The 12,476-nt window shown below is 40.1% G+C and overlaps 1 protein-coding gene across 1 annotated transcript in view; it reads left to right on the top strand.

Moving 5' to 3' along the window:
• LOC124789920 (serine/threonine-protein phosphatase 6 regulatory ankyrin repeat subunit B-like) overlaps window positions 1-12,476 on the top strand; it is a 365,119-nt gene that overhangs the window by 84,824 nt on the left and 267,819 nt on the right. Inside the window, exons 4-5 of the mRNA XM_047257440.1 lie at window positions 770-1,069; window positions 12,248-12,298. Of these exons, the coding sequence (XP_047113396.1) occupies window positions 770-1,069; window positions 12,248-12,298 (351 nt within the window). The remainder of the gene's footprint in view (window positions 1-769; window positions 1,070-12,247; window positions 12,299-12,476) is intronic.

Below are 12,476 nucleotides of genomic sequence, written 5' to 3' on the forward strand. Positions count from 1 at the left end.
GGGAGGAAATGAAGAGCAGAAAAGGAGCAGGAAGAAGAAAGTGCATTGGCAGAGTGCAACACACAAAGAGGTTGAGGGGATGAAAATAGGGTGGAGGTGACTGTATAGAGAGGGCAGAAACTGTTGGGTGAAGGGTGTGGGAACAGTGGTTTACCACAGGTTGAGCCCAGGATAACTTCTGAAGTGGAGAATGTTTTGGAAGGTTAACTCCCATCTGCACAGTTCAGAAAAGCTGGTGGTGGAGGAGAGGATCCAGATGGCCTGGGTTGTGAAGCAGCCATGGAAATCAAATGTGTTAAGTTCACAGCATGTTGTGAGACAGGGTGGTCTACTTTGCTGTTGACCACAGTTTGGAAGTGGATGTTCATCTTGCTGAACACTTGATTGGTAGTCATACCAATATAAAAAAAGACTGTGCAATGATTGCAGCAGTTTTGGTACACGACTTGGTTGCTTTCACAGGTGGCCTGGCCTTTTATGGTGTAGGATAAGCCTATGACAGGACTGGAATAGGAAGTGCTGGGTGGGAGGGTTGGGCAGGTCTTGTGTGTTGGTCTTCCACTGGGATATGATCCTTATGGCAAGTGGCATAGGGATGGTCTAGAAAATTGTGGAGGTTGGGCAGGTGACAAAACTCCACTTTAATATGGATGGAAAGGATCTTGGGCTGGATGTTCCTCATTTTAGGGCATGATAGGTAATTGAAGCGTTGTAGATCTATTTTTCAGATATAGTGCTGCCATTCTGGAACAAAATTCTTGTCATCTAGGCTGTGCGGTGCATGCTCTCAGTTGGCGCTGACGTCCTGGCGAGAACTGCACTGGATGAGACAGCACTGCATCTCTCTGCACGCACTGAGTCAGTGGAGACTTTCAAGTTTCTCCAGGAGTCAGGAATTCCTGTGGATGCCCTGGACATTCGTGGTATGACTGTCCTCCACCATGCAGCTCAGTATGGATATCCAAACATGGTGGAATGTATCCTGCAAGGGGGATGGCTGCCTGTTGACTGTCAAGACAAGAATGGACAAACACCACTGATGTTGACAGCAGACTTCCCAAGGAATGAGGTACATGGTTATCTTTAGTCAAGTTATCATTATATGTAATAGTTAAAAGATATTTCTATTTTATGTTAACTGTGTTACCTGTTTTATGATGCACTTTCACATACCACTTGATACCACTCTACTGCTTCCCATCCTTTGCTATCATAGTAATTGATCCAAGGACAGCTTAGATATACCATTTTGGATATACTATGTAATACCACTGAATAAACACTATTAAATATACTGAACTTTCTTTGATTTATTATATATTTTCTTAAGAGCACATACAATAATCGTTCATCACAAAACAGTGTCCCAAAGTTCTCAATACTTATATATAGATATCACATTGTATTCTGAGTCCATTACTTGATTCATATCTATTCCACCACATTAGTGCCCCCCCCCCCCCTCCATTTTTGGGAAAGCTGAAGAGGGCAGGGGGCTGACAAAGTCGACACGCAGTCTCTCAGAAGGGGTGGGAAAATCAGAAATAGGAGCAGCCATATGTCTACTAGTTTTGGGTGTTTGGCATTTGATGCATTCCCTCACTCAACTGTTGCAGCACTTTGGTAACCCAGGCCAGATGATTTTTTCTGTTATTAAACGCACAGTCACTCTTACCCCTGAGAGAGCCAAAGAGTTAAATGAATTATAAATTATTTGATGCCACTTTTCAGGGATAAATGGATGTATTTTTAATCCAGAAACATCACACCAAATACCATTTGCGAAACTGTCCAGGGATAGGCATTGCCCGTTGATTCTGGATACAGCTGATATTGGAGGAAGAGCGGGTCTCTGTCCTGATCTGCAGCCACTTTTACCCAATCAATAACAGTAATCGTTGCACAATTGTGAGACAGACAGTCTGCTATCACATTGTCCTGCCCCTAAATATGCTGAATACCTGTAAAAAATTGAACTATGAAATCAGCCTGGCATGCCTGTCATGGAGAATTTAGCTCTGTGACATTTTTGAAAATGGAAGTTAATGGTTCATGGTCAGTATTTATAATAAAAGTCTAGTCTTCAGGCCAATGACAAAAATATTTTATAGCAAGACAAATGACTAGCAGCTGTCTGTCAAAAGCTCTCCAAGACTGTTGCCGTTTTGACAAATTTTTAGAGAATAAAGCCAGAAGTTCCCATGCTTGAGAAGTATGCTGCTGCACTACAGTGCCCATGGTAACTTGACCAGCATCAGCAGAAGAGCAATGGAAGCTGAAGCTGTGGGGTAAACTAGCAAAGAAACCTGAGCAAGTTTTGATTTTGTCCTTGACAGCTTTAAGTACCCTATAATTCTAAGAAATATTTCTCTTGCCTGAAGTGTTCTTTCCTTATAGCAAGATGTTAAGAGATTCTTTACTTCAGCCAGCATGGGAAGGTGTATGTGATCATAATTTAATGAGACTAAGAAACGGCAGTCATTGGAAAGTCTCAGGGTGAGGCATTTTTTTGAATATTCATAACCTTATCAAGGCCAATGGCCTTGCCATAGTGGTAACAAGAGTTCCCATCAGATGACCAAAGTTAAGCACTGTCGGGCTGGGCTAACACTTGGATGGGTGACCATCCGGTCTACCGAGTACTATTGGCAAGTGGGGTGCACTCAGCCTTTGTGAGGCAAACCGAAGAGCTACTTGATTGAGAATAGCGGCTCAGTGTCTCGTAAACTGACATACAGCCAGGAGAGCAGTGTGCTAACCACATGCTCCTCCATATCTGCATCCAGTGATGCCTGTGGGCTGAGGATGACATGTTGGCCAGTCGGTACCATTGGACCTTCCAAGGCATCTTCAGACGGAGTTTAGTGTAGTTTAGTTAAATCTTATCAGGCATAGGAGAAATACGTTTGCTAGACACCTTGTAGCTTAAGACAGGAACCTCTTTCTTTATGAAAATACACTTGTCAACATTATTGATCCTCCAACCACTGCATGTAAATATTTCAAATGGTCCTCATGTGTAGCAGAGAAAATTAATATGTCATTGACAAAACAAAAAGCAGATGCAAAATCCTGAAGAACGTTGTGCATGAACTGTTGCCACGGTTGGGCTGTATTATACAGTCCAAAAGGCAAAACATTGTGTTCAAATAACCCAAAAAGTGTAGTAACAGCTCTCTTAATTTTGTCTTTGGAAGCCATAGGAACCTGTGCAAAAGCCTTAGCACAGTAATGAACATTGAAAAAATGTCCACCCTACAAGTTACTGGTAGAATCGGAGACATTAGGGGACAGTGTACCTGTCAGGGATGTATGAGAGCTCAAAGGTTTGTAATCCCCACATATGCTCCAGTTTTCATCTCTTTTTTTAATCATCTGTAAGAGAGAAGACCAAGTACTCTTAGAATGAGAAACAGAACCATCACTAATCATCCTGTCAAATGCTGGCTAGGCAGCATGCAGCTTTTCTGGAGACAGGCAACAAGTGATCTACTAAGCACTGGCAGTCCTAGCGTAGTGTTGATATGATGCCTCTTTGTTGTGATTGTTGAAATGGTAAGTGCTGGAAAATCCTTCACTAATAGCTGGCTGAGATCATTGTCTGCCATCCAGGTGGTCTCAGGTGAGGGACATGAGGATGCCAGGTCTTCGATCTGCATGGCAGCCACTTCATGTATGTGTTGTAATTGCCAGCATGCCCAGTTCAAGGCCATAAGCACCTGCTTCACCTGATCTCGCAAGTGCTGATTTCACTCTTGTAGATAGGTCATCGCATCATTTTCTTCATGCCACATTTCTAAACATTTCTCAATTTGAGCTGTAAGTGTGGTGCACTGGGCATTCAGCTCTGAAATTTGTGTCATGGCACATGCAGGAGAAAAGGATATCTTGTTGCATAATGCACATGTGTGCATTCCACAAGCAGACATGTGTAGCTCTGAGATGCATTGCACTGTCATGGGAAATGTGGTTGATTCAGAAATTTGTGTGGTCCATGGCATGGACATCATGCCAATCATGGCCCAATGTGGTAGGGAGTTGAGCACATGGATGTCCTTTCATAAGACACATATTTACCAAGTGTGGTACCAGAGAAAAAGGACCCAAGAATCAGCACCTATAATAGGTCCAGAAACATTGGCAACAATCAGACTCCAAGTAGGTGAAAAATCATTCTCCACTGCCAATGTTAACACTTGTTTACCAAAGGTTTTCATTGGTTAATTATTAGCTGCTGTTAAAATAGGCATTTTAATAACTTGTTTAAAAGCACTTGCAGTTAGAGGAATAACACTAATTCAGTATCAATCAAGAACACAGCTTGTGATCGATGAACAGTCTTGCAGAAACAGCAACATCAGTAACTGTGGCATTTGAGCAGTAATGTACGTGCTGTAAATGAGATCAATGAGCAGGTGTGCCTATTGGCACTCGTTGGTCAAGTTTGGGTACAAGCAAAGTTTGGTACATTACTTTGCTGCTGTTCCAAAACACTGATGATATCAACACCAGCTGTGAATATATTGAAATTTGTTTCTTACCTTAGGAGTAGACTCAGAATTCTGTCTGTTTAACTTGGCATTTAGACGTGCAAGCTCGTTCATCAAACTCGCCACAGATGGCTCTGTCAGTGTCTTCTGTAACAGGGATGTATCTGCATAGCCCATAGCATTTATGCATGGTTTGGGGCTGCCATTCACAACCTCTTTAATGGTGCCACATTTGTTACTGTCAACACTTTCAGCTGCAGTTGTAGTTGCATCAGCTTTCTTAGCCAGTTTGTCAACAGACTGATCAGTAAAAGCTGACAGAACTGCCTTGACATTATGTGGGAGCCTGCGCTTCTGAAAGATATTTAATGAAGCGTCAGCCAGCAGTTTGTTATCTGTATGCATGTAAAGTGCTTGAAGAATTTCAGATGGTGTCACACACGTGAAAACAAAGCATTGGAGCACTGTCTCTTTGAACACACGAAAAGACTGCAAGTGCAGAATATCATTGACCTGCTCAGTTGCATCAAGATCCTTTTGTGAAATGGCCAAGGAAAATTGGTCTGAGTCTGACATGAGGACTTACAACATAAAAATAGCATCAACCTGGGTAAGCCACAATTGTGCACTTGTAGGACAAAAAACAGGCAACTTGATGTTAAAATACCTATTGGGGTCATAGAACTGGTGAAACAATGTTGCCAGATGTGGCTGTGGATGAAGATGCTGACTTCATGACAACATTTTTTATAGTATCCATTATGCCTCTCTGAAGACATAAAATATGCAACAAACTCACCCAGTATCGGGATCACCACTTTAGGTATCCTATGTAATACCACTGAATGTTGTTGTTGTTGCAGTCTTCAGTCCTGAGACTGGTTTGATGCAGCCCTCCATGCTACCCTATCCTGTGCAAGTTTCTTTGTCTCCCAGTACTTACTGCCTCCTACATCTTCTGAATCTGCTTAGTGTATTCATCTCTTGGTCCCCCTCTACGATTTTTACCCTCCACGCTGCCCTCCAATGCTAAATAGATGATCCCTTCGTGCCTCAGAACATGTCCTACCAACCGGTCTCTTCTTCTTGTCAAGTTGTGCCACAAACTCCTCTTCTCCCCAATTCTATTCAATACCACCTCATTAGTTATGTGATGTACCCGGCTAATCTTCAGCATTCTTCTGTAGCACCATATTTCGAAAGCTTCTATTCTCTTCTTGTCCAAACTATTTATCGTCCATGTTTCTCTTCCATACATGGCTACGCTCCATACAAATACGTTCAGAAATGACTTCCTGACACTTAAATCTATACTCGATGTTAACAAATTTCTCTTCTTCATAAATGCTTTCCTTGCCATTGCCAGTCTACATTTTATATCTTCTCTACTTCAACCATCATCAGTTATTTTGCTCCCCAAATAGCAAAACTTCTTTACTACTTTAAGTGTCTGATTTTGTAATCTAATTCCCTCAGCATCACCCGACTTAATTCGACTACATTCCATTATCCTCGATGTTCATCTTGTATCCTCCTTTCAAGACACTGTCCATTTTGTTCAACTGCTCTTCCAAGTCCTTTGCCTGTCTCTGACAGAATTACAATGTCATCGGCGAACCTCAAAGTTTTTATTTTTTCTCCATAGATTTTAATACCTACTCTGAATTTTTCTTTTGTTTCCTTTACTGCTTGCTCAATATACAGATTGAATAACATCGGGGAGAGGCTACAACCCTGTCTCACTCCCTTCCCAACCACTGCTTCCCTTTCATGTCCCTCGACTCTTATAACTGACATCTGGTTTCTGTACAAATTGTAAATAGCCTTTCACTCCCTGTATTTTACCCCTGCCACCTTTAGAATTTGAAAGAGAGTATTCCAGTCAACATTGTCAAAAGCTTTCTCTATGTCTACAAATACTAGAAACATAGGTTTGCCTTTCCTTAATCTTTTTTCTAAGATAAGTCGTAAGGTCAGTATTGCCTCACATGTTCCAATATTTCTACGGAATCCAAACTGATCTTACCCAAAGTCAGCTTCTACCAGTTTTTCCATTCGTCTGTAAAGAATTCATGTTAGTATTTTGACCACAGAATAAACATTATTACATATACTGTACTTTCCTCAGTTTAATATATACTTTTTTCAGAGCACATACAATAACCATAAATCACAAAACAGTATCTCAAAGAACTCAGTCCTTATACATAGATATCACATTTCATTGTAAGTTCATAACTTGATTCAAATTGATTCTGCCACACCTTTCTGAATTTCAGCTAGTTGATGAGCTTGTCTTATCTTAATTAATGCAGTAGTACTCACCTAGTAGGAGCCATTGAGTGGCAGGCAGACACATTTCAGGAGACAGCTAGAGATGTCGTACTGTAACCACTGTTAAATCCAATTCCCAAAGTGGGGTAGTTAATGAAGTACAAACTCAGCACCAATAGCGTATTTATCTGAAACACCAACATACAGAGACAGCTATACTGAATGGAGAGTGTTTTTCTTTATACAAACACTGATGATTCCTGGATATGCTAATATTACAGACATAGGAAATTAGAGAACTTTCCAGATATAATAAATACTTGTATGCTGATCAAATTTACTGGTAACAAATCCAGCAGCTTACCTTTGAATTGCTTCAACGTCTTCTTTCAATCTAACATGGTGTGGACCCCAAACACTCAGGCAGTACTCAATAATAGGTCGCACTAGTGTCCTGTGTGGGGTCTCCTTTGCAGATGAACCACACTTTCCTAAAATTCTCCCAATAAACCAAAGTCGACCATTTGTCTTCCCTACCACAATGCTCACATTCCCATTCCATTTTGTATCACTTTGCAATGTTGTGCCTAAATATTTGAACAATGTGCCCATGTCAAGGTGGACACTACTAATGATGTATCCAAATGTTGTGGGTTTGTTTTTCCCCCTCATCCAAATTAACTTACATTTTTCTACATTTAGAGCCAGCTGCTGTTCATCACACCAACTAGAAATTTTGTCTAGGTCACCTTGTATCAATCTTCAGTCAGTTACCTTTGACACTTTCCTGTACACCACAGCATCATCAGTGAACAACTGCAGATTGCTGCCTATCCTGTCTACCAGATCATATATGTATATAGAAAATAGCAGCGGTCCTACTACACTTCCATAGGGCACTCCTGATGTTACACCTGCCTCTGATGAACACTTGCTATTGAGGACAACATACTGAGCTCTTTTACTTAAGAAGTCTTCAAGCCAGTTGCATATCTGGGAGTCTATTCCATATGCACATACCTTCGTTAGCAGTCTGCAATCTAGATTCCATGCCAAATGCTTTTCGGATGTCTAGCGACGTGGACTCAGCCTGTTGCCCTTCATCCATAGTTCGCAGAATATCATGTGAGAAAAGAGCAAGCTGGGTTTTGCATGAGCGATGGTTTCTAAAGCCTTGCTAATTCATGGACATGAGCTTTTTGGTCTATAGGAAATTGATTACATTTGAACTCAGAATATGCTCTAGAATTCTTTAGCAAACCAATGTTAAGGACATTGGTCTGTAGTCTTTTGGGTCTGTTCTTTTAATCTTCTTATACACAGGTGTCACCTGAGCTTTTTTTCAGTCGCTTGACACTTTGTGCTGGTCGAGAGATTCGCGATAAATGCAAACTAAGTATGAGGCCAATGGCATAGAGTACTCTTTGTAAAACCAAATTGGGAATCCATCCAGACCTGATGACTTATTTGTTTTTAACTCTTTCAGTTGTTTCTCTATGCCAGGGATGCTTATTACTATGCCATGCATACAGGACTCTGTGGAATGCCCAAATGATGGCATGTTTGTATGATTCTCCTGCATGAACAATTTCTTAACTGTGTAATTTAAAACTTCAGCTTTCCTTTTGCTCTCTTATACTGCCAAACCAGACTGGTCAACAAGTGACTGAATGGAAGCCTTAAACCAAATTAGCAATTTTACATATGGCCAGAATTTGTTCAGGTTCTCTGCCAGATCTTTAGCCAAGGTGTGACAATGGTAACTGTTGTATCCTTTGCGCATAGATCTTTTCACAGATGCACGAATCTCTACTACCTTTACCTGTTGTCATTTGTGTGTCCTCTTTTGAACCAAGAGTGCTACATCCTTTGCTTCCTCAGCATTTTCTGAATTTTGTTATTAAACCACGGTGGGTCTTTTCTGTCCTTAATCCACTTAGAAGCAACATACTTGTCCAGGGCATGATTTACAATCTTGCCCATAGTTCCTCTATGGCTATCATTCTGGAATGAAATGATTGCAGTTCATTGTCTAAGTGAGATGCTAACAACAGTTGTGATGAGTATGCGGTGGACACTCGTATCTTCCAAAATGGGAACAGCCATGTTAACAGGGCTGCACATATATATTCCTGATTTGAGCACTCTGGTTTCCTACTGCACCTTCACTGGCCTGTTAAATCACTCAGTCTTAATCCCATATGAAGACTCTGGTTGATACCAAGGATCTTTTCCCATTTTGAGACAGAACAATATTGTTGGCCTCATGGGCAGTAATAATAGTAAAATGCTCTGACTGTGAGTGTACATTTTTTGTGCTTGATCTTGGAATTTCCACTTCTGATGTCCGGTAACTACATGTGTCTGTCATTTGGTGATATTGATAAACTGTATATAGCTTCTAGGTGTGTTTCTGTTAATGTTTACCACTGTTTCCATGTATCATCCAAAGTACCTTAGAGAGCTGCAGAGTATTTCTCTGTTTCTTGGTTCTTGAGATTTAGGCATAGACCATTAGCCATATGGAAAGATATGAAGATTATCCACAGAAGATTAAAGTATGTTGCTGGTTATTATTCATTATCTCAATTTAATGCAAAATTTCTAATGTTCTTGTTAGCAGTTTATTGATGAATAGTTTATTCACTGCAGACTTGCACCTCCTTACAGATTTTAAATAGTCATTATCTCCTCATCCATATTATTATTCAAATTAGTATTAATCCAAAGGTATCTGAGGGCTCTTGGCTTCTTAAACAGCATGCTTCCGATGTCCAGTGTTCCCTCTGCTTCTTCTACATCATCCCTAAGTTATTACAGTACATTCCATTTTCTCTTCAGTTTTGTCTCACTTGTTAACGTTCTATCAGTTGTTTTTAGTTTGTCTCCCTCATCAACTATAAGGACAGTATTGTCAGCAGAGGCTAACAGTTTTATCTCATAATGTATGCTCACACCTCTAACAATAAATGTTGTCTTTTTTAGTGCCTTCTTCAATAACAGGTTAAACAGACTGGGGAAGATGGTAGTGTGCTCACTTTACACCAATTTCCACCATAAAAATTCAGATTACCTGTCTTAATACTCACTTTAAATGGACACTGACACTAAGCAATTAGAAAAAGGAAATTACCACAGTTTTAAATAAAATGCTAAGCAAGTTTCTGAACCATTGTCTGAGCATGGAAGATTTAGAAAAAAAAAAAAAACAGAAATAAATGCACTATACAATGAACTGGGTGTGACAGCAGAAATAAGGAAGAGAATAATTTAGTGGTAGGAACATATACTGAGAAGGGATGGTAAAAAGAGTGCTATAAGAAAACCCCAAGGAAGAGACATCTTGGCAGGCCCAAGGCAGTTGACATATTACATATACAGCAGAAAAAGAAAAACAAGAAGGTAAAGTCTACATGGACACAGCTTTTATGTCTTATATTGTCACTGAATGTATTTGGATATCATCTGAGAGAGATTTTGCTTAAGTGTCACAAATGATACTAAGAGGGAAATATAATTGGAAATAGATGTAGTAATTCAGTTACATCTGAAGCAGCCCCTACAAAGTGTGCAGTTATCTACTTTATGCAATATCCTTGATGGTGACTTCTGTTTATTAAATAACCACCTCTGCAGCCAAGATCGCTGACACATACCTGCGCTGTGTGAGTTGATGTGGGAGTATACATATACCAGCTTGAAGTTTCACCCTCTCTTTTAGTCTCACAAAACAAATGTGACACCAGAAAGCACACACATCCATTATAATCACCTAAGCTCAAAATTTACACTTAAGGCAAAACCTTCAGATGCCATTAGGGAAAGGGCCAGTGTACATGGCAGAGGAAGCCCCTTTACAATTACCGTATTTACTCGAATCTAAGCCGCACTTTTTTTCCGATTTTTGTAATCCAAAAAACCGCCTGCGGCTTAGAATCGAGTGCAAAGCAAGCGGAAGTTCTGAAAAACGTTGGTAGGTGCCGCTACAACTATAACTTCTGCTGTCGAATATATGTAGTGCTACACAGGTATGCTTTGTAGGCACAAAGATAAATACTTTCGCCAAAACCTCTATGTCAGTAAATAAATTTAAAAAAAAGGTGGAAGACGAGCTTTTTTTTTCTCCGCCCCGAGTTTTGACCACTGCATTTTCATACATTATCCAACGAAGTAAATACAAATTCCGTATTGTTCATCTTTGAATGTAACAGAATTTCAATGTACTACGAAAATCTGACTGGCAAGACTGTTTAGGATGTTTGTCAATATTGCCAACTCTACGTTCTGAATTTTTTCCTACCAGTGAGAAGAGTTGGTTGCTAATAGGAACCTGATGAAATGTGAATCACAAGCAGTATTCTCTTCACCATAAGAATAATCGAATATAAACTTTTGCCATGTATTCTTTCGCGTTTGCTGCTATCTCATTTAAATCCTGCCTAATAAACTACGAAACTAGAGTGAAACAACAGCAAACGCGGAAGAATATACGTATCGTGTCATGTTTATATTCGTATTATTCTTATGCCTAATGTGATACAGTCAGAAATGAAGTATGGCAATAAATCTAAGATGACTCTAATTTCTGTACAGAATTTGATGTACTACAGAAGTGGCCGCAAAGATTTTCAAACGGAGAAAAATTTTCGCCGAACTCTCGTTCAGAACATGTTCTGAAATACGCAGTCTATTATTTGGTTCTTGTTGATCATTATCAAAGAAAGCAGCAGTGTAAGTAACAACAAATAGCAGTCTCTTGCCATTGTTTTGTTAATGATACAATTCCCCCCTCTCTTTTTTTTTTTTTAATTGTAAGTGGCGGTAGCGCGCACAAAAGCAAGCCGTGCCGCAAGAGGCGACAGGCCGTAAACACGCACTGTCAGAATGCGACAAACAATCCATGACAGTAATGCATTTTCTGCTTAGGATGACACCTATAACAAAGAAAACGGCACTTATCAGATCAAAGCAAAATAAGCAATCGATTCAAACCAGACAGAGCACGTGAAAAAGGAATGGTACTCGCATAAATACGGACGGAATGCCTGACGCATAGCAATGGCTACCTGGTAAAGCTTAACTGCTAAGCTTATGACTCAAACCAAACTACTGTCGCTGTATCGTCATTCATTCGACGTAAATTGTGTCTCATATTACAATGGACCAACTTTGTTTCGATTTGGAGGTGCGGCCTAAAACTTTTCTCTCCCCTTGAATTTCGAGTCACAAATTTCAGGTGCGGCTTAGATTCGGGAATTTTTTTTTTTGCTTTATTTCGAGTCTCATTTTCCAGGTGCGGCTTAGATTCGAGTGCGGCTTAGATTCGAGTAAATACGGTAGACAGCCGAATCTACTCCCACTCCCAAGGATCTCCCTGCCAACAGTACCATCCAGCTCTTTCTTTATTTTTGTAAGTGATTACTTTATTTGCTATTGTAACTATGGACTACCTTTTTCAGCTGAGTTTATGGTCTTCTTTTCAGAAAGATAGAGTCACACATAACCACTGGTTTGCCGGTTTAGGAATTAACAAGGTAAGCATAAGAAAGCACTGAAAATTTTTAATTATAGTTTTTGAAGAGTGATGGACTGCAGATCTAGAGTTCTGTATTCAAAACTGCATGGTTTCCATTAGGTTGCAACTAAGTGTTAGGCTGTTTCCTGAAAGCCATATGCTGATGCTACCAACTATTTGTCAGCTAGATCATTTAC

The sequence above is a fragment of the Schistocerca piceifrons genome, chromosome 3 (assembly GCF_021461385.2).
Source record: "Schistocerca piceifrons isolate TAMUIC-IGC-003096 chromosome 3, iqSchPice1.1, whole genome shotgun sequence".
Classification (NCBI taxonomy): Eukaryota; Metazoa; Arthropoda; class Insecta; order Orthoptera; family Acrididae; genus Schistocerca; species Schistocerca piceifrons.